We start from the raw sequence: 27,105 nt of genomic DNA, 5'->3' as shown, positions 1-27,105 counted from the left end.
AAGTGATAATCATGGATGCACAAAGTATGCCTAAGAACACAAATAGTAAAAACACAATAAAATGACTAAAGTCAATAGACACCTTTCCATGATAATCCAGATCTAGAAATACACATATCACATGTTCACTCTCATGTTCCTAACTAAAAATCTGCAGGTGTGAGTTAAAAACTAAAGACACCAGACACCAACAAAGTACAGAAGAACCATGTGAGGGGAGCTTAGAAAGGGGAATAGCAGGAAATAGATAATATGAAGGAGGAAATGGGAAAAAAGAGGAGGGAGAAAGAGGACAGAGCATTAGTTGGGTGAGAGTGAGGAAGGTAACACAGAAGCAGAGGGAGAGAAGAGAGACATAGACTACAGGATGTTCGATGATGTCTCGAGGAATTGTATTCTTTTATGTTCACCTAAAATCACACACACACACACACACACACACACACACACACACACACACACACACACACAAACACACACCTTAAACTAATTAGGGCCACCTAGGCTGACAATGTTCCCCACAAGATCTATAGACTAACTAATAAACACCAAGTTTCTTTATTTCTTACTATCTATACTTTTGGATATTATTTCTCCTTTTTGATATCTAGAGCATTCATATGTGCTGTTAAGTGGCTATTATAAGATCTCTCAATTTTTTCTTATGTAGACACTTCCTACTATGAACTTGCCTCAGAACTACCTTCCTTGTGTCCAACTGGTGTGGATATGTTGTGTTTTCATTTTCTTCCAATTCCAGAAAGCTTTTCATTTTTGTCCTTGACCATTTTCATTATTAGTGACTTATTCAGTTTCTATGATTTTATGAACTCTCTGTTCTCTCAGTTATTGGTGGTGTTCATGGTGGTCAGAAAGGATGAAAGATGCTATTTCAATGTTCTTATGAGTGTTGAGACTTGCTTTGTGTCCAAGTCTATGGTCAATTTTGGAGAAAGTTCCATGAGGTTCTGATAAGAAGGTACATTCTTTTGTGTTTGGGTGAAATGTTCTCTAAATATCTGTTATGTCCATTTGGATTGTGTCATCAGATAGCTCCAGCATTCCTCTGTTTAGTTTTTGTCTGGAGGACCTGTCCAATGGTGAGTGTGGGGGATTGAAGTCTCCCACTGACAGTGTGTGTGTGTGTGTGTGTGTGTGTGTGTGTGTGTGTGTGTGTGTGTGTGTTATTTAAGCTGAAGCAGTGTTTATTTTACAAACTTGGGTGTCCTTGTTTTAGTGCATAGATTTTAAGAATTATTATGTTGTCACATGAATAATAAAAACCCAGAGACAGTTATTAGGATTCAATCTGAAGATTAGGAAAGTAAAGCAAGCACACCGGGCGTTGGTGGTGCATGCCTTTAATCCCAGCACTCAGGAGGCAGAGGTAGGTGGATCTCTGTGAGTTCGAAGCCGGCCTGGTCTTCAGAGTGTGTGCCAGGATAGGCTCCAAAGCTACACAGAGAAGCCCTGTCTTGAAAAAAACAAACAAACAAACAAACAACAGAAAGCAAAGCAAAGCAGCCACGAATCCTCAGACTCCAATCTCAGACTGCACTCTGCCAAGGTTAGGACAATCCTATCCTCAGCGTGGCTGGAGACTGAATGCTGCATTCTGAATACTGAATACCTGAATGAGACCCTGTTCCTGCCTTATATACCTCTCCAGCAGTGGTATTAAAGGTGTATACCACCACCGCTTAGCTTCTATAGATAACTAGTGGGGCTGGTAAGATTAAAGTAGTGTGTGTCCACTACCCTGGCCTCTATGGCTACCTTTGCATTCTGATTTTTGGAAAGCTTAATTAGATCATATGCAATATATCACTATGAATACACACTATGTACACGTGATAGATTTTTCCTTTCAAGAGTATGTAGTATCTTCCCACATTTCTTCTGATTAGGTTTGGTTTGAGTTCTATTTAGTCAGATAGTCAAAGGGATACATTGGGTTGCTTCTTAGGTCCATTTGCTTGGAGCATCTTTTTCCATCCTTTTACTCAGAGATGATGGCTAAGCTTGATTTTTAAGGTGTGTGTCTTAGATGCAGCATAAGGATGGGTATTTGTTTATTGGGGGAATTTAGAACATTTTATATTGAGAGTTATCAATGAGAAGTGTTTGTTGATTCCAAATTTTGGTGGTGGTGGTGGTGGTGGGTTTCTATCCTCCTATTTCATTTCTTGGCCTGACATTTTTATTCCTGTGTTTTCCTGGGTGTGGTTATCCACTTCACATTGAAGTTTTCCTTCTAATTTCTTCTGTGGGGCTGGATTTGTACATAGATTCTGTTTAATTTGGTTTATCATGAATGTCTTACTCCATCTATGGTGACTGAAAGTTTTGTTGGGTATAGTAGTCTAGGTGGCATCTGTGGTCTTGTATAATTTGTAGAACATCGATATGCTCAGGGTCTTTCATACGTTAAATTCTCTGTTGAGAGGCAGGTATTATTATGATATGTCTGCCTTCATGTGTTATTTCTTGTTTTACACTTTCACTTGTATCTTTTAATATTCTTTTTTTGTTCTGTACATTAATTGTCCTGAATATTGAGTGTCATGAAACTTTCTTTTCTGGTCCAGTCTATTTGGTGTTCTATGTGATCCATATAACTTGACAGGCATCTCCTTTTTTAGGATTGTGGGAATTTTCTTCTATGATATTATTTTAAAGTTTTTCTGTGACTTTAATCTGGGTTTCTTCTTCCTATATACATATTTATTTGTAGATTTGGTCTTTTCAAAGTATCCTAGTTTACCTGAATGTTTTGTGCCTAGATATTTTTAGATTTAATGCTTTCTTTGACCAAGGTATCCATGTCTTCTATCATATCTTCATTGACTGAGACTTCTGCCATCTCTTCTAATCTCCTGGTGAGGCTTGCCTCTGAGGTTTCTGTTTGAGTTACTAAATTTTTGGTTTCCACTATTCCCTCACTTTTAGTTCTTTATTGATTCTATTTCCTCTTGCAAATCTTGACCTATTTTCCTCATTTTATACCATTGCTTGTTTATGTTTTCATATATTTCTTTAAGGGATTTATTAATTTCAGCTTTCAAGACCTCTAACATAGTCATAATGTTATTCTGAAGTGCTTATCTTGTATTTCAGCTATACTGCATTTCTCAGGGACAACTAAAGTCAGGATTATGGGCTTTAGTAGATATGTATCATCCGGCTGTTACTTCCTGTGTTTATGCTGCAGTCTAGGCATCTGGTTTTGGAATTAGTATAATTCTTGGTGCTGTTACTTGTTCTTTTCTTTATCAGATGCCTGTTCCGCTCTTTGGTTTCTGTTGCCCTCTCTCATTCTTAGGAGAGTGTAGTGGCTGTGGGTTGCCTGGAAGGCTGTGATCCTTCCATGCATGGCATCTGGGGTTCCAGATAGAGTAAGTTTCTTGATATTGGGTGCTGACACATAGGCATGGAGAAGGACTGGAAGAGGAGTGGGGTGAGGAGATCCACAGTAGGGAGGAAATCAGGGTGTGCCATGAGGATCTTCTTAGTGCTCTGAGAATGGGAGTTATAGCAGGCAGATTGTTACAGGGATGGGAATGGCATTTTGGGTTGGATTTAGAGAAAAGGGGGGACATTGAAACTCTGAAAATCACCTACCTGATACAACCACCCTCTCTCCTTTGTTTCTCACCCATTTTTCTTTATGAAAAGTCTTGAGGAATGGGAGGGTTTTGTGGGAATTACCAAAACAGAGCCAGGTAAAAATACAAGGGAATTTATTAGGGAAAAACCCTACTTACAGAGCAACCTAGCCAGCTGGTAGGGCAGGAGTAAGTACAGCAAGCCAAAGATGAAATGGAAGAAGGCCTTCCACGTGCACACCCCTCACTCTTAAACCTTGCCTACATCACCCTGACCCTTCCCTTCCAGGTGTGGTCAGGCACACCTGTAGCCAGCCCCTAGCAGGCATGGTTATGGTTTTCCCTACAGGAAGGCTGTACCCTCTGATAACCTCTCCTTCCATAATATTAGGTAATAATTATCTATATGCCATCTTTTCTGGCACTTAGCTTTCCGTGAATAACTTGGGCCAGAGGTGATATGCAACAATATGAAGACAATGATTTGTATATGGAGATCAAGACAACTGACCACTTCATTGTTTTCACGGCTGTCCTGTGAAATCAGTGTGACCCTGCTGAGGAACCACTAATTCCTAGGGTTGTGGTTTCTCCTATGAAATCCAGCTGTGGGAACATCTACTTCTTGTAATGCTCTGGCTATTTTTATGATTTTCACCATCCAGAGAATTACTGGGGAACACAACACAGACTGTGTGGAAAACAGAGTCATCTGAAAGACAGATGATCAGAAGTCAGGCTTTCTTTAGCTTCTCAGAGTTTGTGCTCAGCACCCTCTGTGGTTTCTGCCACTGTGTCACTGAGAGCACAGTAGTACACAGCCGAATCTGACTCTTGAACTGATGCTTTCTGCAAGTGGAAGGAAGTGGATCCTTGATCATATGTAGCTTCAAACCCTCTGCTGCTTCCCTTGTTGTTGGCTGTTGTGACTTTCAAAAGCAGCTCTAGGCCTTTTCCAGGATATTGGACATACCAGAAAAGAGTCGGGTACCCAGTGGCTGAATAAGTGCAGTTTATTAATAGAAAATCATCTTCTGAGAGAGTCACTTGACCTTGCTTCTGAGTCACTGAATCTCCATCAGTTCCCACTGGAGGAAGAAGGGGTATCCATGTTACATTAAGGACAAAGATTTTAGATAATTAAACATTTTTTCTGACATCATAGAAAAAAGAATGCAAATTTTAAGTCACTTCACTTACCAAGCATGAACAGCAGCATCATACTTCCTAAAGCCAGAGAAGTGTTCATTTCCAGTGTCACCCAAGTAATGTTCTTGACTCTTCACTTGAAGAAATGATGAAATGACATCAAATGATGAACCTATGAAGCTTATAATTCACAAAGAAAATGATCTTGTGTCAGGAAACTCTTCCCCCTGGTGGACAGAGACTAAACTAGGGTCTCTTGCTTACCTCCCAGAAATGTGCTCTCATCCTCAGCATCATTCATAAGTGAATATGAGACTTCAAGTGTCCCTTATCAGTAAAAAGGACATGAGCAATGGCCATTAATTTATTCCATGTTGTTAATTCTTAGGATTCAACCTGACATGAAAGCTCTATAGTGGAACAACTGATGAGAGCTCTGTTTTGGTTTTTATCATAGGATAAACTAAAGGCAAAAAGTAGATTTTACCAGTTTATATTCACTGATTTGAATTCTCATTAAGATATTATGTAGGCCTAAAGTGATGGTTCAGCCTGTGAAAGCACTTTTTGCTCTTGCAGAAGGCCCAGGTTTGATTCTCAGAACACACATAGTGGTTCTCAACGATCTGTAACTCCATTCCCCTGGAAACTGACTCTCTCTTCTGACCTCCGTGGACAACAGGCATATTCTTGGCACATAAACACAAATTCAGGCAAAACACTCATACCTATAAAATAAAATAAATAAATGTTCAAAATTTCTTAAAGTTATTATGAAATGGAGTAATTATAAACTGTCCCTGGGAATGTGTAATCATTAGAATCTGCCCTTTTTACCTTCTAGAAATTTGAAATCATGGGATTGTGCTGCCCATTTACTTAGGAGGTCATTGGTATCTTGAAACAATGCTTGAAGATTTATTGTACAGCAAAGTAAGCAGTCATGACTGGCACATAGGACTCACATGTTGTGCCATGATCTGCATCAAACATAGGCTATGACCGTCTTCTTAACTCATGTCACTGTGACCAGTGGTGTGTGCTGTTAAGAATCACAAAGATGACTATCATTTGGCATTGGGGAGACATTTGTAAATCTTCCTTGTGGACCTGACAAGACATCCCAAGAAGCCAGTCACATAAGTGTCTTAAGAAAAGCTCCTTCCTTCAGGTGTCAAAGCTTTTACTCATGAGTCTAGCTTTCATGGCTCCCATCTATCTGTGGGAGCTCCTTCTATCCTTTATTTTGTTCTTAGTAATATTTCCTCATTGACAGAATTTGTCTTCTCACAAAGCTATTCTTTCTCACCTTTGTCCACAACTGTTTCCTAACTCTTGTTGCTTTTAACTTATAACTGTAATCTGTAAATGCCACCTCTGTCTCTTACAGTTCAAGGTAATAAATGTTGAGTACATCTGGATTTTCCTCACTTACAACTTCTGTAGTTTGTTTCACACTGTTTTCTATAAAAGATGTAGAATCACTTATTAAAATATTTTCTTTCTTTTTTTTTCTTTTTATAATTTCCCAGCCTTACAATTTTACACAGATTGACATACTACATATGTACCCCCTCCTACAAAGTAGACCTCAAATCCAACGAGAAAGTATTTGATTGGCCCTACAACAGTGAGAATGTAGTTGGTTGCCCCTACAAATCATCAGGTCAATATTGAACAGTGGGCACACCTTGGTTGCCACGTTGGTCCCACAGCATGATTTTGAAACAGAATATAACCAATTCCTGTAAGAATATGTTACAGCTTTTGGATTGCTGGACACACGGATGTAGTGTAGGTACTGCTGTAGTGTAGTGTAGGTACTGCTGACCGTGCCCACTTGGTCAGAGTGACATGTCAAGTGTTTAATTAGCAGACAGGCATGCACGTGGCTCTCTTATTCTCTCACCACCTGGCTGAGTGGACATCTGTGGGTCACTCCAGCTCCAGTGTAAACCTGGTCACTGGCCCTTGCGTGAGTATTATCCCTTTAATAAAATACCTGTTGTCAATCTAGTTCTGCATACATTGTGTTCAGCTTTTCATGGACTTGCTAGAATCTGCTGACAGAGAAAAGAGATAAAGGCTCACCATTTACTTCAGACATTGCTCTCCATACCTACTCACCAAACTATTCATTTCCCACTGTTTATTTAAACCAAGATATCATAGTGCATAATACACATTTAACATGTACAATAAATACGAATTTTTAAGTAATTATTCACCAGCAATCAACACTGTGTTCTGAACTTTCTGGGTAACTTTGGGCCTTATCTTATATATTTTTAATATCTATATGTTGTTTCTGTCTCAAATAAACAATGTGACAAATGCTGTCCTAGAGTGTCTGACATAGCAAAAAGGGTGTCACTCCAGCCCTGGTGACAGGTTTGAAGACAGGCTGCAGGTACCTGGGGAGCAGTGCGCATCTGCTGCACAGAAGTAGACGTCTGGATCTCCTGGCTAAGTGTTTGTGATGTACAGGGAAAGCTGTTTGTCTTCCTTATCCAACAGAAGCATAAGTCTTTGGCTCTGCTTTCTTTCCACATTTGAATGGATGTCAATAATGAACTGAAGGTGCTTCCCGGGCTTATTTGTACCAAGGGAAGTAGACTGTGCCACTGTCTGTGTAAAGTTGATGACAGCACTGGCTCCCTCCTGGACACTCAGGGTGGAAGAACACTGTTCCACCTGTTCACCGCGGCTCTTGCCTATGAAGAAAGATGGAGAGAAAGGAGAAAGGTTCTCAAACAATATTATTTCTTATTTTTCCCTATAGTAAGTATAGAAAATCCAAATGAAGCCATTCTTATGGACATCTAAGGACCTCCTGCTACCATACTCCCAGTCCTCAACTCACAGTTCACTGGCAGCCAGAAAAAAAAAATGAATAAAGTATAAACAGCCATCTTTAAACTTCCCGTTCAGGTGTTCGGTCTCTAGTCAGCAGGAGCACCTTAAAAGTTCTAATTGGCCCTTGATGTTATAACAATCATATGAGTTATTTGCCCAGCCACTAAGAAAAGGCCATTTTATTTAGAATTCACTGACATGGCCTTTCTGTGCATCAGCTGAGGGGCACTGCCACCCTGTGGTCAGACTTCTAATTGCAGAAATCTAGTTTGTTTTTCTCTTACTCTAGGAAACATTCTGAACTTAGCTCACCTCTACCATCCCTACTCTTCCAACCTAGCTGTGCTCACACAGACTGTACACTCGCTCAACCAGGTGAGTGCACTGACTTCCTACTCACCCATGTGAGCACCACAATCTCATACCTAGCTGAGACACATAGCCAATGAATCAGTCTAACCAGGTGAATACTCCAGAGCCATACTAGCCCACTCCATCTGCACATTCCCAGGCCTAGCTGTACTTACACCTCTTATGTACCAGCCCAGTTAGTTGAGAGCCTAGACCTCCATCCACTTACATCTTCCATACACTCCCAGAAAGCCTGGCTTGTGTCTTGCAGCATGCATATCACCCAGACTGATAAGTTGCCCAGTACCTCTGCATGTCATTCACACACTCCCAGTCTTAACTGGGCTTGAACATCTTTTACACCACCACACAGACACAGACATGCATCATATTCACACCGTTAGTATTCAGGTTTCTCTAGTGGCCTGTCCTTGTGGTTCTGACAGGATAGGCCCTCAGCTGTAGCCACTAAGAGCACCACCTGTGCACATTCACTATGTTCCCTTTTAAAGGGGCCGTTCCCACTTACCATCTCTCTCTTTCTCCCTCTCTCTCTCTCTCTCTCTCTCTCTCTCCTCCACCACTCTTGTACCCAGGGACCAGTCTCTGCCCCCTCTCTGCCCCTTCTCTCTCCTCTTCTAATAAACCTCCTATGTGAGTTCCTATGTGAGTCCTGTTGTATGGCATGACTTCTCTTCGTGGGTGTTTTTAAAATTACAACACACACACTTCCTTGATAACTACTGAATTAGAATCATCCCCATCACTGCCATTATAATGAGTACCTCTATCTGAAAAACTGACCTACCAACTACCTACTGACCTGCCAACTCTTCAAACCTGATCTGAAACTGATCAAACTTGAGCAACAGAAAAAACAGAAAGAAAATTCTACTCAACAGGCTACAATACCAGACACAATCAAAGTCTATATTCACACAATCAATATGAAAAGCCATGCTAACCCCAACTCCAAGTTCTAACAAAACTCACCAGTTCTATAAAAATGTTCTCCAATAAGAATTACCTAGGTAAACCCCAGGACACAGAATTTAAAAGAAGCATCATAAATATGATCATCTAATAAGAGGGGCTTAGAGAGGACAATAATTCTTGAAAAACAGAAATTAAACACGTGAGGGAAGTTCAAGAAAACAAAAATATACAGCTGAAAAATAACTAAGAGAATTAATGATTTGAAAACTTTATTTAATAAAGAAAATATACTGAACAAAACTCAAGCTGAAATGGAGATCAATTGGAAAACTCAATAACATATTTAGCAAACTCAGGTGAAATCCTTACAAGTAGAATAGATCAAGTAAAGGATAAAATATCAGAAAGTGAAAATAGAAAAGATGCACCACTAAATCAAAGTAACATTAAAAATATAATAATATGAAGAAACTTTGAAACACCACAAAAGACCAGATACACAAATTATATACATAGGAAAATAAGAGAAACACCAAATAAATGGCATAGGACATATGTTAAATGGTTTTATAGCAGAAAACTTCCCTCCAATTATGGAAAGACACACCCACCCAAATGCCATGATTGAAAAAAACTTCCATACATAAACAGCCTTAAAAATTTATATCCAACAAACCAGACCTAAGAAAAAAACAAGAACCATTATTTCAAGCTGGAGAGGATGAAGCATAGCAGAGAGACTAAGGAAAGAAATACAAAGCCATAACTATAAAAACACAAATACTACTGAGGACACAAACAACAACACAATAACCACAACTGACATGCATTTCAACAACATTGAATAGCAATAGTCTTAAATCTCCAATTAAAAGACACAGACCAAACTAATGGATCAAGAAACAAAATCTACCTATATATTGCCTGCAATTAATGTTTCAAAGATAGGCACCACCTTAGAAGAACATGATAGACAATAGTCATCCAAGAACACGGGAATAGGATGCAAGTAAGCATCACTATCCTACGATGTGAAAAAAAAATCACTTCAAACTAAAATTAATGTGAATAGAGATACTTCATTCTAATTAAGGGAACAGTTAACCAAGAAGACATTAATATCCTAAGCACAGTTCACCAAACTCAGGGGCACCCAATTTCATATAAAATCTAGTATTGGATTTAAAGACACAAATTAACATCTATCCATTAACGGTAAATAGTTTCTTTTAATACTCCATTCTCGCCAGGCATTGGTGGCGCACACCTTTAATCCCAGCACTCGGGAGGCAGAGGCAGGTGGATCTCTGTGAGTTTGAGGCCAGCCTGGTACCCAGAGCAAGTGCCAGGATAGGCTCCAAAGCTACACAGAGAAACCCTGTCTCAAAAAAAAAACAAACAAAAACCCAAACAAACAAAAACAAAAACAAAACAAAACCCTCCATTCTCTCACACAAACAGGCAATCTGAACAAAAATAAACAGAGAAATACCAGAATTAATTGATGGACATAATAGATATTTACAGGATACTCTATTGAAACTCCAAAGAATGCACATTCTGCTCTGCAGCACATGGGGGCTTTTCTAAAATACACTACATCTCCTGAGACACAAAAGAAATCTTTGCAAATTTAAAAAGATTTAAATCACTCCTTGTAGCCTATCTGATCACAATGCAATAAAACTTAAATCAATACCAAGTAAATCTCTAGTAATACACTAACTCATGGATATTAAGCAACTCTAGATTACTGAACAGTGAACAATTCAAGGAAGAAATCAAGAAAGTAATAATAAAAAAAGCCAGACAGTGGTAGCTCACGCCTTTAATCCCAGCACTTTGGAGGCAGAGGCAGAGGCAGGCAGGTCTCAGTGAGTTTGAGGCCAGCCTAGTCTACCAAACCAGGACTGTTACACAAGAAAAATGCTGTCTCAAAAAAAAAAAAGGAAAAAGAAAGAAAGAAAAAATACTCAGTAAAAATCTTGCAAACAAATAATTTTAATCTCCTTAAGTCAGTAAGTATGTAGTGGAAATATGCTCTATTATTTAAATGTATCTATTGTATTGTAAACTTGATACTATTTATTTCCATTGCTTCCAAAAAAGACCTAGGTTGGCATACTATAATTTGTATAATATAATAAAATCAGAAGAAAAGAAATTAGATGATAGAGTTACAGAAAAATGCATACTCAGAAATATAAGTCATATGTATTTCCTGTGTTGTTAATGAAAGGTCAGTGATAAATTTGGTAGCATAAATTACTTCAGTAAATGACCAAATGTAGACCATGTTCTTTTGTTTAGACCATATGAAATTTGAACACAATGGATGGCTCTCTTACTAATAATTTCTTATGCAGCAAGACAAGCAAGCCTTTAATTTAGAAGGCTATTCTCTTAAAAAATTTAAATTTCCTTCATCTAATTTACTTTCTGTTTTATTTGTTTTTGCTATATTTCATACTTTTCTCTGTGTGATAGTTAAATGTAGAAAAATATTCAGACTTAAAAGGCTTTAATACTGCACTCTCTCTCTCTCTCTCTCTCTCTATATATATATGTATATATATATATGATGTGAAATAAACTGTTTAAATGTATTTTAAATAAATAGTAATGATATTTTGATAAAATTGAGACGCCCATGTACAGATATGTCATTTATAACTGAAATTTTGTTATGTAGGTTTAATGTTGTTTACTTATTTTGTATTCCATAGATAGAAAATAAATAAAATAACAGCTGTGCAAATTATCATTAGTTATAAGTATATGACTTAAAACTAAACATATAAAACCTTAAAATATATACAATAAAGTTGGTAATATTAGAAAAAATCTTGCAAACAGAATGCAGACATACATTAAAAAGAACATATGCCATGACCAAGTAGGCTTTATCCACAATTGTAGGGATGGCTCAACATATGAACGTCAATAAATGTAATAAAACACATAAATAGTCTTAAAGACAAAAATTACATAATCATCTCAATGAATGCAGAGAAGGCCTTTGACAAAATCCAACATGTCTTCACGATTAAAGCCAAAGATCGTGTAACAAAAACTTCAATACCAGACATGACAAACCCTCTCTTGAGCTGTTGGTAAGAGATGTCTAAGAGATTCCCAAAATATACAGCCTATTGCTGTTGCCCTTGGTTACCCCACAAAAGTAGAAAAAGTCTCCACGCTGAAGACATCATGCACTTCAGAAAAGGGCCCAAAAATCCTGAGATGGAACTGACCTGAATGCTCCTTCCCTGAGAACTAGTTTTTATGGTACTAGAAGATGCCCAGCTTCCAAAGGAGGTGGACAACCAACAGTCCTACCCTGCCATGAACCACATCAGTGAACAGCATGGCAAGACAACCACACAGGTGAAGGAGTGGCACACATATCTTGGTGGTAACCACCATGTCTCTAATTGGATTTCACTCAATACTAGAAATACAACATCTGGTACTTGAAACATAGCTAACTAATCAGTGTTAGTGAAATAATGGTTATTTAAGGACAATTTACAACACTAATTTACTAAGCCAGCATAATCACTAACAACATTCTATAACCATTTGTCTTTATACACATAGATAAGTGTGGTCTTCACACTTCATCAAGGTCTTCACTTTTCAATAGGAGACCATTACAGGAAATCACCACCAATCAAAATGGAGAATAGTGGATCCCAGTACCAATGGGTGCATCTACAAAAGTTCCCACAGCACAGGAAATAGTGCAAAAAGGAGAGTGGAAAGATTATATGAGCCAGATTATCAGGGAGTTTTGTGAGACTGTGTTTCCTAGCAAATCAGAAGCTATGTCCATAAATTCTCATAAACATGACAATGAAAACATGAGCTGAGCATGAAGGACAGTAATGAACATGCCAAACTACATGGAGAAAAGTACATGCTGCTTCAACCTTATACAAAGAACTACAGATAACTGAGTAATGTTTGGATCGGGAGAGGTGGTACTCCCTGGGGAAGAGCACAATGGTTGGTTATCCAGTGCCAGATGCTCAGCCTTGAGATACACATATATGTAACAGTATATGGATTGAATAGTTTACATTTAGAAATGTTTGTGTATACAAATACATTTAAACGCAATTTCAACTGTTGAATAAAGAGGCCATAAATTTGAAGGAGAATGGGAAGGAGATGTATAGGAGAGTGTTTGAATAGAGGAGAGGGTATGGGGAAATGTAATTAAATGAAGGTCTCCAAAATAAACAAACAAAAAGAAAAAATAAAATTTAAAAATTAAACACATAGGAAAGACTAGAAAAGAAATTTCCAGTGACATATTATAGTTAAGGCACTAAATATACAGAAAAAAAGAAAAGTTACTAAAAGCTGCAACAGATAAAATAAAAGTCACATATAAGGGAAAATAGAAAAATCAGGGTAGCAGCTTATTTCTCACTTAATAATCTAAAAGTCAAAATATAGAGCAATGCATCCCAAGTTCCAAAAGGCCATGGATGTCAACCTAGACTCCTGTACCTAGTGAAACTGTCTACCAAAGTTGAAGGACTAAGAAAAACTTTCCATCATATAAGCAATCAAAAGAATTCATGTCCACCAACCAGTTCTACACAGAATACAGAGGACAATACCTTAGAATGAACAAAGGAGTAAGCATAACTGAGATACTATGGAAATAACAACTGAAGCTAAGTATTAAAATACAAAATAGGACTAAGGATACAAATAGAATAAATAAAATAACTGCAACCAACACATACCTTTCAATAACCTTAAAACTAATGAGCCCAGCTACCTAATCAGAAAAACAAAAGTATATCTTTCTTTTGTCTACAAGAACTTTATCTTAGGTTTAAATAGAGGCACATCTTTAAATTGAATGGTCCCAAGCAAATGGGACCAAGAAGCAAGCAATTGACATTACACTAATATCCCATAAATTAAGCTTTAAACTAAAATCAGTAAGACAATATGAAGAGGGATACTTCATTTTAATCAAGGGAACAGTTAACCAAGAAGACATTGCTAGCTTGAGCATATATTCGCCAAACTCAGGGGTACCCTATTTCATAAAAAATCTACTATTAGACTTAAAGACACAGACTAACATCAATCCATTAATAGTAGGTGATTTCAATACCCCCACTTTCTCAAACAGACAGATCATCTGAACAAAAGATAAACAGATAAACATCAGAATTGAATGACATCATATATCAAATAAACCTAACAGGTATCTACAGTATATTCCACCCAAACACCAAAGAATACACATTGCACTGTGGAGTGCATGAAAGCATCTGTAGAAGAGACCATATTTGGGACACAAGATAAATCTTAACAAATTCAGAAAAATGAAATAATTCTAGGCACCATTTCTGACTACAATATAAAATTACTAGCAAACAAACTCCTGAAGATAAAATAACCCATTACTGAATGATGAATGGATCAAAGAAGAAATCAAGAAAGAAAAAAATTCATGGAATAAAATGAAAATGACACACACACATACACACACACACACACACACACACACACACACACACACACACACACGGAAAAAAACATTCTATCCTTCTGGAACACATTAAAATTAGACCTAGAAGGGGACTTTATAACTCTAAGCACCTACATTTTGCAGAGAAATCTGAAAGAACACAAATAAACTATTTAAAGATGCAATCCAAAATTTTGGAAAAATAGGAACAAATGAAACCCCAACTCAATATATGGGACAAGATTTTAAAAATTAAAACAAAAATTAATGAAATAGAATTAAAGAAAATAAAAAAAGACTCAACAAATTTAAGAATTGGTTCTTCCAGAGTGACAGAACTTTGGCTCAATTAACCAAAATATAGACAGATAACACAAATTAGCACAGTCAAAGATAAATTCAGAATGTTGTAAGGAAATACTTTTAAAACCTGTACTCCACAAACATGGAGAACATAAAGGAAATGAAAAAATTAATATTTCATAAAAATGACCAAAGTCAAATCAAAAGTAGATTACCTTAAAACAGAACAAAAATAAATAAGGTGACTCAAACAGTGATTAAGAGTCTTCCAAAAAAAAAAAAAAAAAAAAAAAAAAAAGCTCAGGCCCAGATGTATGCATAACAGAATTCTACCAGAATTTCAGACTTTCCAAGAAGACCTATAAGCAAAATTTCTCAAATTACTCAGAAAATGGGAACAAAAGGAACATTATCAAATTCCTTCTAGAAATCCAGCATTATTCTAATACCAAAACCAGCAAAAAAAATTAACAATCACATAAAATTACAGGCCAATATTCCTCATGAACATACATGCAAAAATCCTCAATCAATACTCATAAGGCAAATAAACTCATACATAAAAAGATCATCCACAAGGATCAAGTTGGCTTTATCCCAGACATTCAAACATGATCCATTATACATAAGGTGGCATATATAATAAATTATATAAAAGTACTTAAAGACAAAAATCGCATGATACAGAAAGATTCTTTGACAAATCCTAGTAAACTTTCATGATAAAAGTCATGAGATAGTAGAACCGAAGAAGAAACATGCCTCAACAAAAAAACAGCTATATAGGCATTTCTTTGACCAACATTATTCTAAGTAGACAAAAACTCAATGCAATCCATTAAAATTAGGAATGAGACAAGCCTACCTACTGTCTCCATTCACTTTCATTGTGCTTGAAACACTAGCTAGTGCAGTAAGACAAGGGAAAAATTAAATGGATACAAATGATAATATGACATTATATTTAAGAGATCTCAGAAGTTCTGTGAGAAAACACCTAGAAATGATCAATAATTTCAACAAAGTGTCATGATACAAAATTAACTTCAGGAAACCCTTTCAATACACCAACAGCAAAAAACGAGATCATGAAAACTCAAGTCACACAAAATCCCAACACAGACATGGGAAAGTGGTTACAAAGTCCCACCCCTAACCAAAAAACTGTTTTCCATTTTGCTTCGAGAGGGAAAATAAGTTTTCTCCAGTGGAGTGACAATATGAAGGTTAACCACAGTAGGCCTCAAGTTCAGGAGTAGTTGACCAACACAAACATTTTTGTGTGTATGCTTTTGTTGCTGTTGTTATGCTGTAGTGGGTCTTGTCTTTGGAGGAGGTTGTTTTGCCTTCTTGGGTTTTGTTTGTTTGACAGTTCTTTAAGAGAACATTGAGTTAGACAAGCAGCGAGGTAAGGAGGATCTGGAAGGACTTGAGGAAAAAAACATAATCAAAATATGTTGCAAATTTTTTTTAAATAATAAAAATTACAATAAAAAGTAAGTGCAATTACTCTGTTAATGTATCATGGGTGTTGATATAATGGTGTATGATTTCCTGTGACTTTTCAGACTTCACCATGTATAGTTTCACTCACTAGTGTTTAAAATGTTATTCTTTTAGCAACTTCCTTCTCAAGTGATCTACTTGGATGATGTCAGGCGCTCCTCAGAAATGTAAAGTGCAAAATGAATATTTGACAACTTCTAAATTTGAAAAATGACAAAGCTGACATTTGAGCTCTTATGGCTATTTTAAGTACTGTGGCAAAAAAACAGCAGACACATCTAGAGTATTAGTTGGAAACATCGGCTTTATTAAATCCAGGTTTGATGACTGTAGGGGAACAACTTTTCTGAAATGATGTAACTACTAACTAATACTAATGAATTTTGTGTAAGTCTTCTTTGTTGTAAACATTAACTTAAATATTCATGATTTAATACTTTCTCATACATGTTTTGTAAGTTGGGGAGATCTGATAAAGTAAAGTCATGATTGTGTCTTAGTTACTGTTTATTGCTGTAAAAAGACACTATAACCAAGGCAACTTATAAAAGAAATTTAATTTGGTGCTTGCTTAAAATTTCAGAGGTTTAGTCCATTATCATCATGGCCTGGAGCACAGTGGGAGGCCAGCACAGTCCTGAAGAAATAGCTGAGAGATTTTTCCATCCTGATCAAAGTAGGCCACAGTCAGAGAGAGAGACACTGGGTCTGTGTGGACTTTTTAAACCTCAAAGCCCACTTCTGATAACACATGTCCTCCTACAGTTCCTCCAACAAGGCACACCTCTGAATGCTTTCGCAACAGTCTATCAACTGGAGACAAAGCATGCAAATATATGAGCCTATGGGGGCATTTTTTTCAAATCTCCATAACTGGTATGTAATTCTGAACTCTTATCCAGGCATTTTATCTTTGAACCTTCAATTATAAGAAAAATTAACATATATGAACTCAAAGCAGTTGGAATAACATGCACAAGACATGCACATGCTCAAGATAAACAAAATTCCAGCATTGTGGTGAAGAACACAAAGTTCCACCTGTAACTGTTGGCATCTGATAGACATTACAAGAACAAAAATCTCCTTTCTTTAAAAGTCAATGGACCCAGTAAGTCAACTACACTCCAGTGAGGGTCACACATCCAGGGTTATGGACAGCACACAGAGATTTTGATTTTTTCAAGAAACAAAGAAAGAAAGCTGAAAAGTGAGGACAAGGGGTAGAACTGGTAAGAATTGGTGGAGAAATGAATATTATCAAAGCGCTTTGTATGACATCCTCAAAGAACTAATACAAGTCTCATTTTTCTAGATAATCCAAAAATCTGCAATTGACTGAACATGGTCATCTCTTTTCCGTTCTTTCCACAGCACGTCTGTTTAAAGCCTTTTGTAGGACAATAACTTAAGAGATTGAACACTGTGCCAATGGATCTATATGACAGTACTCTGAAACTTGTCATCTTTTAAGTTGTTCTAATATTCTTCCTGAGAATTTGGGTATCTGTAAGGAAACGGTACAAAGAAGACAGACAAGAATCCTGGACTGAATGATGTTATGGAGATGACAGAGATACATATAAGCTGGGACCTCCACAGCTGTGCAAAGCCTCCTGCAGAGTCTCCCTGTGGCAGGGCTGTAGCTGAACACCCGGCTGCAGTTTTGGGCCAGGCTGCAGGCTTGCTGGGAGCACTGTGCTTCTGCAGCACAGAGGTAGGTGCCTGAGTCCTCCAGCTGGGCGTCCCTGATGTGCAGAGTGCTGTAGCGCTCCTTAGAGTCGAATGTTGACTTTAACCTCCCATTATCCTTTGTTCCTGGAGCCAGATAAAACAGACTGATGAGGCTGCCCAGAGAATTCTGTCGGAACCACTGCACACTTCTCATGGTGGTAGAAAAATTGCATTTCAGAGCAGAACTGGCTCCCTCCTGGAGGCTCAGGGCTGAAGGATTCTGCTCCACCTGCATGCCTTTCACCCCTGCTTAGAGAAAGGAAAAAAGAAACATACGATGGGGCCATCATTCCGCAGTTTCCACCCTGTCCCATATCCTGGAAGACAGCCATGAAGAGCCAGCTTTTTTATGCCCACTTTGCTGTCAACTATGGATCACCCCAACACATCTGGGAGAGCCACAACTCACAGCAAACCTGCACCCACAGCAGCCCCAGCACAGCTCCCAGGCTCCTCTCCAAGGATCCCATCAAACTGCTGAGGTGCCTTCACCCAGCTCCAGACAATGTCTAGATTGTAGGCAGCAGGTTCTCCCTCATTCACCAGGCAACAATAAAATCTGAGCTCTTTCATCTTGATGGAAAACCACGCCCACAGCAGCCCAGTGGGCCTCAGAGTAACTGTTCCAGAGCTGTGGTCTGTTAGGTGCTTTTTGGTTTTTGTTTGTTTGTTATAACAGTTGAAGCAAAAGACATTTGAGAAATTATAAGGAGAGGATGATATATCAGGAAAGATTGGCATTCTCTGTATATCAGAGAGCATAGAGGGATAGAGAGACCAAGCCTTTTCTTAAATTCCATAATTGGACACAATTTGAGAAATCAGTTATATGGAAACTCTTTGAAGGAATGAAATGTCTGCTAGGAGTAAATACACTCTTTTGAAATCAGCAGGTCACTATCTGCAAAGGAATGTTTCCAAAGAAATTTCCACCTTTTAAAACAACAGGTTATGAATACAACTTCCTCCCTGAGTCATTTTCTACCTCTGTCCTTCTCCAGTCCCTTCCCTGTACCCTGCAGACCCACACACCTCTGGTCAAGTTCAGTGGTGTTCTCTATATTTTCTTCTTCTGTTTTTGTGACTTATTAATTTTCCTCCTGTTACTGCTAGTCTGAGCGGAGATAATTAAAAGTTTAGCTATCACAAGTATTGGAATAATTCTGAGTCACTGAACTCTGGTGATTTTCATCCATAAAATTTTAAAACTGGAAGTTATGGAGTTAGATGTCTTCTATTGAGCTTCAGACCTCGTGTTGACCACTAAAATTCTAGTTCCTTATCTCTCCTCAAGGAATTATCCTCACAGTGGATGTCCAGGCTCCTCTAGCTTTATGGTTCCACAGACCAGCAAACCTAATGACCAGGAATACACTTTGCTATCTGTGACTGACAGCCTCACATGTTCTCTGGTCTCTAACTGCCCAACCCTTTAGGCACTTGAGAAAATCATTTCTGGGAAGCCTGCAGTGCCCCCTAGTGGACCAACACCATCAACAAAGGTGACTTCAGCCACCACACAAAAGCAACTGCCTTCATTCCTTTAGTTCCTGATGGAGGAAATGCAAGATGGTCCAAAGACATGACAGCCTAACAGAGTGAGGGTTAAAGGTGAACCACTTAAAAGTTACATATCATAGAGATTAAACCTCTAATTAAGCTGATATTTCTTATTGTGTGCTATTTATTAGATTTTTATAATTTAAATAAAAATAAATTCATAAGCATTGACTAAAGTTTTACTGAAAATTAATAGTAAGAACACATAAAAAAAGGAGACACTGGTTGACACTCTAAAGAACGATGCCTTGAATTCAAAAAGCCATGAATTTGAAAAAAAAGGAGGGGTAATGTGAGAGGGTTTGGAGAGAGGAAAGGGAAAGAATAAATGATTTAATTATACTATAACCTCAAAAAACAAAAGTAATAAAATAATGTAAACTGTATTAATAAATCTGTGGGCTTCCTTACAGTAGCACTTAAAGGTCACACTGCTCCATTGTATCAGCCTCTACTGAACAGCATAGATACTGCTGTTTTTAACAGGATCCAGCATCATCACAGCTCTTAAGGATCCTATCTTTATTCACATGAACATGTTTCTCTAGCAGCAGAGAAGAGGATGAAGTAAATGGACAGTCCCTGACGTCACAGGGGAATCATGTTCTCATACAGTGTGATGGCTTTGTTTCTATTAGTTATTTGTGAATTGTAGCTGTAGTCTATCAGCTATGTTGAGGAACTCCAAAATTACTACTTTGTGTATAGCTCATGTGCAGTATTTGTAATCATCCACTGAGATGATTGTGAAGAGAGAAGATTGGGAACAATAAGAATGGAGAAATAACAAATATGGTTTCTTAAAAGAACCCTGTAGGAAGAAAAATGAACAGCATAATCCAAAGACAAATGTACAAGACTGAAGCAATTTTATGTGTATAGACATCTAACCTAAGAGTTGTTATTATAAGACAGAAATATACACTGTATGTTCTAAAGTGGTAGAGAAACAAGTACCTGTCAATGTGACAGAAGATGGAAATACAAAGGAGGAAATAAAAAGCCAAGGACACACACATTTGAGAAGAGTCTCTATGAGAGATTATCTAGATCAAGTTGGCCTGTGGGCAAATCCATGTAAGATTTTCTTGGTTGACATAGTTAATGTATGAAGATCCTGGCTGAAAGTGGGAGGCAGCCCTCCAGCTCTGCAGAGAAAGCTGGCGGAGTAATACCCATTCTCACATCAGTGTTCCACATCCTGACCTCCATGGTGATGAGACCATCTGCTTTAGTTCTAGCTGCCTTGACTTCCCAGCTGTGATGGTTGACAACCTGGAATTGTGAGTTAAGAGAAATCCTTTCTGCCCAAGTTGTTTCTTGTTGGGGTATTTTGTCTCAGCAACAGAAAAGAAAATAGACACTGCTGCCAAGGAAGTGGGGTCATGACCATATGGCTTTTACATCTTTTGACTATTTTGTGAAAGCATTTGGTGCATTTGACTAGAAAAGTTATTAAATGATGGAAGCAAAGCTTATGGCTATTCTAGTGGGATCATGGAGATAAGTATGCAAAGAAGGATGCAGAAGTGGAGTCCTAGGTCATTTAGTTTTAGAGAGGAACAAGAACTCTATTGGAGCCATTTAAACTGGCATTGGATGAAGGGAAGGAGATGAACAACTGACTTGCAAGTTTCTACTCTTTTAGGCTAATATAAAGCATGCTCATTCACATGCATGTCCAAATGCCCACACACTGGTAAACATTCTTGTTCATGAAGAGACTGGCGGGGAACATAGAGACAACAATGACATTTGAGTATAACCTGCTATCTCCTCCTGCATTCTTTTTTTTCAAAGATTAGTTTTACATTTTATTATTCTTACTATTGCTTATTCCACTCTTTTTTATTTTATATATATATATTTGAATTACAAACAAGATTGAATTACATGATGATCCTAGTTCCCTTCTCCTTCCCTTCCTCCTCTACCACCCCCCCAACTAATATCCTACCTGTCATATGTCCTTTCTTCTAATCTACACCTGACTCAAAATTTATGCTTCCTCATGACCTCTGCATCCTTCCTTTTACCAAGACAGACATAATGTTATCCATGCCTAAGTGTAGATCATGGTTTTCTTTCCATCTTTTCACAGATGGAAGGCATGTCAGTGCACAGTAGCTGGAACAAGAAGCTGAGAGATCATGTCTTTCCCCACAACATGATGCAAAGAGACAGAACTGGAAGTGAGATGAGCTATAACTCTCAAAGCCCAGCCCAAGGACTGACTTCCTCAGCAAGGCTACACCTCCTTAATGTCCCCCAGCAGTGCTACCAATTGTGGGCTAGATGTTCAATAATGAGAATATGAGAAACATTCCCATTCAAACTACCACAGACCTATAATAACATAATCAATATTCAGTTTGGAACCTTATCCTGTATTCTTGCCAAAATGCCAGAATTATACAACAAAAAGCTAAGCAAATTTTTTATTCTAGGACAATGTAATCTTCCTCGATGCCTTTTCAATTTGTCTTTATTTTTTAAAATGCCATACATATCCACATTGAAACATCATATTTACCCCCAGTTTCCCACATCCAATCCTCCCATATATACCCTCTCTACCAAGCTCCACTCTGTTGTGGAACATTAATTGAAGATATGTTACATTTGTTTATGCTGTGGAACATTTGTGTAATGATGCAAAGATGTGTTACATTCTTTTCTGTTACATTAGTTTAACTCTGTGAAGCTGTGTTACTTTGCCTGTCTAAAACACCTGATTGGTCTAACAAAGAGCTGAATAGTCAATATCTAGGCAGAAGAGAGGACTAGGTGAGGCTGGCAAGCAGAGAGAATAAACAGGGTAGGAGATGAAGAACAAGGAGCAAGAAAAGGGAGAAGGAGTAGAGGATATCAGGGGGCAGCCAACATGCTACACAGCAAGCCATAGAGTAAGAAGTAAAGAAAAGAAAAGATATACAGAAACAGAGAAATGTAGAAGCCCACGGACAAAAATGTAGATAGGATAATTTTAGGAAAACTGGCAAGAAATAAGCCAGGATAAGGTGGAGCATTTATAAGACTCCATGTGTTTATTTTGGATCTGAGTGATGTGCCCTGGAAGAGTAAAATGAAAAAAAAACTATACCTCACCAAACTTCATGTCTTTTTTTAACCTACTAAATCCAGTTAGTTTTACCAATATGCCCAGGGTGGCGGCATCCACTGGATCATAGAAAACTCACCGGTGGCTATGTCTTTAATTAAGAATAATTATCTCATTGATCTGGAAAGATGGCTCAGCAGGTAGAGCACTGGCTGCTCTTTCAGAGAACTTGGGTTCAATACCCAGAATCCATATAGCAGCTCATAGCTGTCTGTAACCTCAGTTCCAAAGGACCTGAAACCCTTACACAGACATACTTGGCAGGTAAAACACAAATGTATATAAAGTTTTTAAAATAAAAATGAATGATTATTCATTCCTTTATATCTATCTCCCATAGTAAAATATAATGTCTTCCTTTGGAGTGTATTCCATAGTTTGTAAATATTAGTTCAGAGTCTACACTTATTTTTTTTTAATTTTTACATACCAATCCAGTTCCCCCTCCCTCCCCTACTCCCTCTTCCCCACCTTCTCCCCACCTCACCCCCATCTGATCCTCAGAGAGGGTAAGGTGTCCCATGGGGAATCAATGAATTTTGTCCCATCACTACACTGAGGCAGGACCAAGGCCCTCCCTACTGTGCTAGCCTGAGCAAGATCTCTCTCCACAGGAAATGGGCTCCAAAAAGGAAGTTCACTCACTAAGGATAGATCCTGGTCCCACTGCCAGTGGCCCCATAAGCTGCCTAAAACATCCATTGTCACCTGCATTCAGGGTAGCCTAAGTTGTACCTATGCAGTTTCCCCAGCTGTCAGTCTGGAGTCAGTGAGCTCCCACTAGCTTGCATCAGCTGTTTCTATGGGTTTCCCCATCATGGCCTTGACCCCTTTGCTCATAATATCACTCCTCACTCTTTTCAACTGGCAGTCTCCACTTCGAAACGTTGAAAATGCATAGAAAACCCAAATTATGCTCCATCCTTTCAGTAAGTGTGTCTGTGAACAAGCAGAAACAAAAATACCTAATCCATCCTATCCAGATTTTTCTGAAACCATAAACTATATAAACAATGTTCTATATAAAATGTTCTAACATACAGAACACAGCTTCTATTTTAAAATAGCGTAAGTTTTAACCCCATTTCATAGGTGTTAATATAACATCTGTTGCAAGAACTTATTATGTCAGACATTTTCCTGGACTTGGGCACACATCAGGCGAAATCCACAGTGCCAAGGAAGCAAAGAAGAGGCTGATAATAAGATCTACAGTTGCTTCATGCCTCCTCACATACATGCACCTAAAGCCTGTCAATGTGTCTTTAAGAGCCCACCTATGCAGGAATTTTTCTCCAGAACAAATCCCATTGGTGTCTACAACACCTTGAGGTACCTTCTGTACCTGAAGTCATTCTCTGCTCTTGTTTCCTGGCTGGGTTGAAAGCCTCAATGGCTTTTGCTTATGCTTCCCACACCTCCATGACCCCCTCAGTGCACATATACCAATATTTAAGTCTTACTCAGAGCTTACTACATAAGCACAAACCTTCTCTTTGACCTATCTGATCATGTAAGTTTTTGGTTGGTGTTTCAGCCAGTTCTCACACTCTGAACTCTGATCCTTCCTTTAGCCCATCAGACATGTAATTGTCTAATCTGGGAGTGTGGTTGCAGCTGAGAAAAGCAATGCAGTGAGAGCTATAACTAAAACAGGTTCTGAATAACAACTTTCTCAAGACACTTTTGATGACTCCTTTCTTCCCTTTGCAGGTCTATTTTGACAGTGTGTTCCAGATATGACATCTAAATATCCTGAGAGACTAAGGGAAAAAATAAGTTATTAGTAACTCTAAGGGAGATTAGTTAATGTATGAAAACATTTTCATGTATTGATACATGATAAAATGAGAACCATTGAATGAACTTGGTGGAAACTTGGTGGAACTTTAGTGACCATCACGGAGAATATGGTAAGTGAGAGGACCTTTCCAGCACTGCAACATAACAAGTGATAAATGGAGATACTTATGGTGGCACAAGCCTATAATCCCAGAACTTGAGATGGTGAAATAAGAGAATCATTAATTTTAAGCCAGCTTAGGCTCCACAATAAAATCCTGTCTCAAAAATAAATGAACTAATGAAAATAAATACATTGAAAAGGCAATGAATGATATGGTTAACTGAACAAAGAAACAAACTACAAATGAGAGAAAATCTTGTGAGCTATTCACATGACAGACGACTGAACCATTAGACAACAAATCAACCAAAAAATGAGCCATGGAACTGAACAGAGAGTTCTTAAAAGAATAAATACAAATAGCCAATAAATGAACCATTGAACATTCTTAGTCATCAGTGAAATGGAAGGTAAACTAATTTGATACTTCATCACAACCATTCAGAATATCTGTCATCAAGTAATCAGATGTCATCAAATGCTGGTGAAGATGTTGGGAACTAGAGAGCCTTCATTCACTCTGGGTGGAAGCAAAAACTGATGTAACAACTATGGAAATCAGTGTGAAGCATTCTCAGAGGAAGTGTCATGGGGTCCAGCTATGTAATTTCTGAATCCTACTACAGAGATAACTGCTCAGCCATGTTTGTTGCTGCTCCAGTCAAAACTTCTAGGAAATGAAGCCTGTCTACATATTCATCAATATAAGAATGGATAATGAAATTTTGGTGGAGATTTTATAAAACACACAAACACACAAACACACACACACACACACACACACACACACACACACTCATACACACACACACACACACACTCACTCACACACACACACACACACACACTTACACACACACAAACACACACACATATACACACACAAATATATATATATGTATATATATGTATATATATACATATATATATATATGTTAAAATAATATGACACATGGTAAACAGTGCCTTCAAGAACTGTAAGAGAAGCTCCAAGAGAAAAGGCAGAGGGCCTTTTACCTCAGGTGCATTTTGTTCACTGGATTGTTCTTGGACATGATTTCATGCCTCTTGCATGAAACATTTACATCCAATTTAAAATGTAAAATATTTTAGAAAAACAGAAATGAAAGGGGATCATAACAATAGACACTGAGGAAATCCAAAGAATCATCAGGTCATATTTCAAAAACCGGTACTTCAAAAAATTGGAAAATTTAAAAGAACTGAAAGTTTTCTGGATAGGTACCACATAACAAAATTAAATAAATATCATATAAACAATTTAAATATACCAGAAATAGAAGCAGTCATTAAAAGTCTCCCAACCAAAAAAGGCCCAGGACCAGATGGCTTCAGCACAAAATTTGTCTAGAATTTCAAAGAAGAACTAATACCAATACTCCTCAAATTGTTCCACAAAAGAGAAACAGAAGGAACATTTCCAAACTCCTTCCACAAGGCTACAGTCACCTTGACAGAGCCCAGTGGGTTTGGGTGCAGGCTGCAGGTGCCTGGGGAGCACTGTGTGCTCACTGCACACAGGTAGACAGCTGAGTCACTGGGCTGGGAGTCTCTGATGTGCAGGGAAACATGCAGGCTGGCTTTATTGAGGTGAACTGTGAATTTGCCTTCTTCCTTTTTACCATCAGAGAAGATGGACACCAGAGCCTTGGGGCCTTTCCCAGGATACTGTCTGTACCACCAGAAGTACTGAAAATTTTGATCGCTGGAAGTGCAGTTGAGAGAAGCCATGGCTCCCTCTGAGACACTGAGGGATTCCGGGGTCTGCTGCACCTTCTGCTGGCTGCTCACCCCTGTGCAGAAAGACAAAGGTCAGACAAACAGGACTGGATGCATATGGATCCAGACACCCCAGAATGAGTTTCCCACAGGCCTGTCATTCCCTAAGTAGAGATTAAAAACATCTGTGTTTCTACCATTACCCTGAGGGAGCAAAAACTTTACATATCACACCTGTATCCCACAGAAATTCCCAAACTTACAGTTTAACTGGACCCCCAGGACCACGAGGGAAACACTCAAGGATTTCATTCTCTTCCTCCCTCTTCACTGAGGATTCAGATTCTCAACTCTAAACTCACAGAGTCACATTCAAAGTTTCCACATCTTCTGCTTAAGGAAACATGAAAAGCAGCTTGGCTAACAATCAGAAGAGTGACTCTTTCACCACCTCAGCAGTACCAAGCCTGCCCTCCAACCCTTTCTCTACCCCTCCTCCTCTTCTTGCCCTCCCCCTTCTCTCCACAGGATCCTAAGAAAACACTGCCACCTTGTGGGCTCATGATAGTGAACAAAGAAATACTCAAAACTGCAAACTCTTCTATTAAAAGGTAAAACACTTGACAGTTTCATTAGGTGTTTTTAAGAGACATGTTCTCCAGGTCGGGGTTGAGGGGTGGTAGGTGGTGAGGTGAGTATGTGTGTGCACACTCAGCACACGTTGTCTTCTGCAATAGGATTCACACGCAGGCAGTCACCTGCACTGAAAAATCACCTAGGAAATGTCTGCAAGGAAATCTGAGTGAGCTTCTTCCATACAGAGTTAGACTCTCTAACC

At 38.3% G+C, this 27,105-nt stretch overlaps 2 gene segments (V, D, J or C); both read right to left on the bottom strand.

Moving 5' to 3' along the window:
- Window positions 1–4,358: 4,358 nt before the first annotated feature.
- Window positions 4,359–4,854, bottom strand: LOC118237848. The segment is given in 2 exon segments: window positions 4,359–4,693; window positions 4,806–4,854. Coding segments are annotated over 2 exon segments (384 nt in total).
- A 14,562-nt stretch (window positions 4,855–19,416) lies between these two features.
- LOC118237849 lies at window positions 19,417–26,579 on the bottom strand. The segment is given in 3 exon segments: window positions 19,417–19,530; window positions 25,998–26,341; window positions 26,531–26,579. Coding segments are annotated over 3 exon segments (507 nt in total).
- Between the last annotated feature and the right edge of the window lie 526 nt (window positions 26,580–27,105).

Source organism: Cricetulus griseus (assembly GCF_003668045.3).
Source record: "Cricetulus griseus strain 17A/GY chromosome 1 unlocalized genomic scaffold, alternate assembly CriGri-PICRH-1.0 chr1_1, whole genome shotgun sequence".
Taxonomy (NCBI): Eukaryota; Metazoa; Chordata; class Mammalia; order Rodentia; family Cricetidae; genus Cricetulus; species Cricetulus griseus.
Note: the sequence above shows the minus strand (reverse complement) of the source record. Positions and strands in the feature narration are given on the sequence as shown.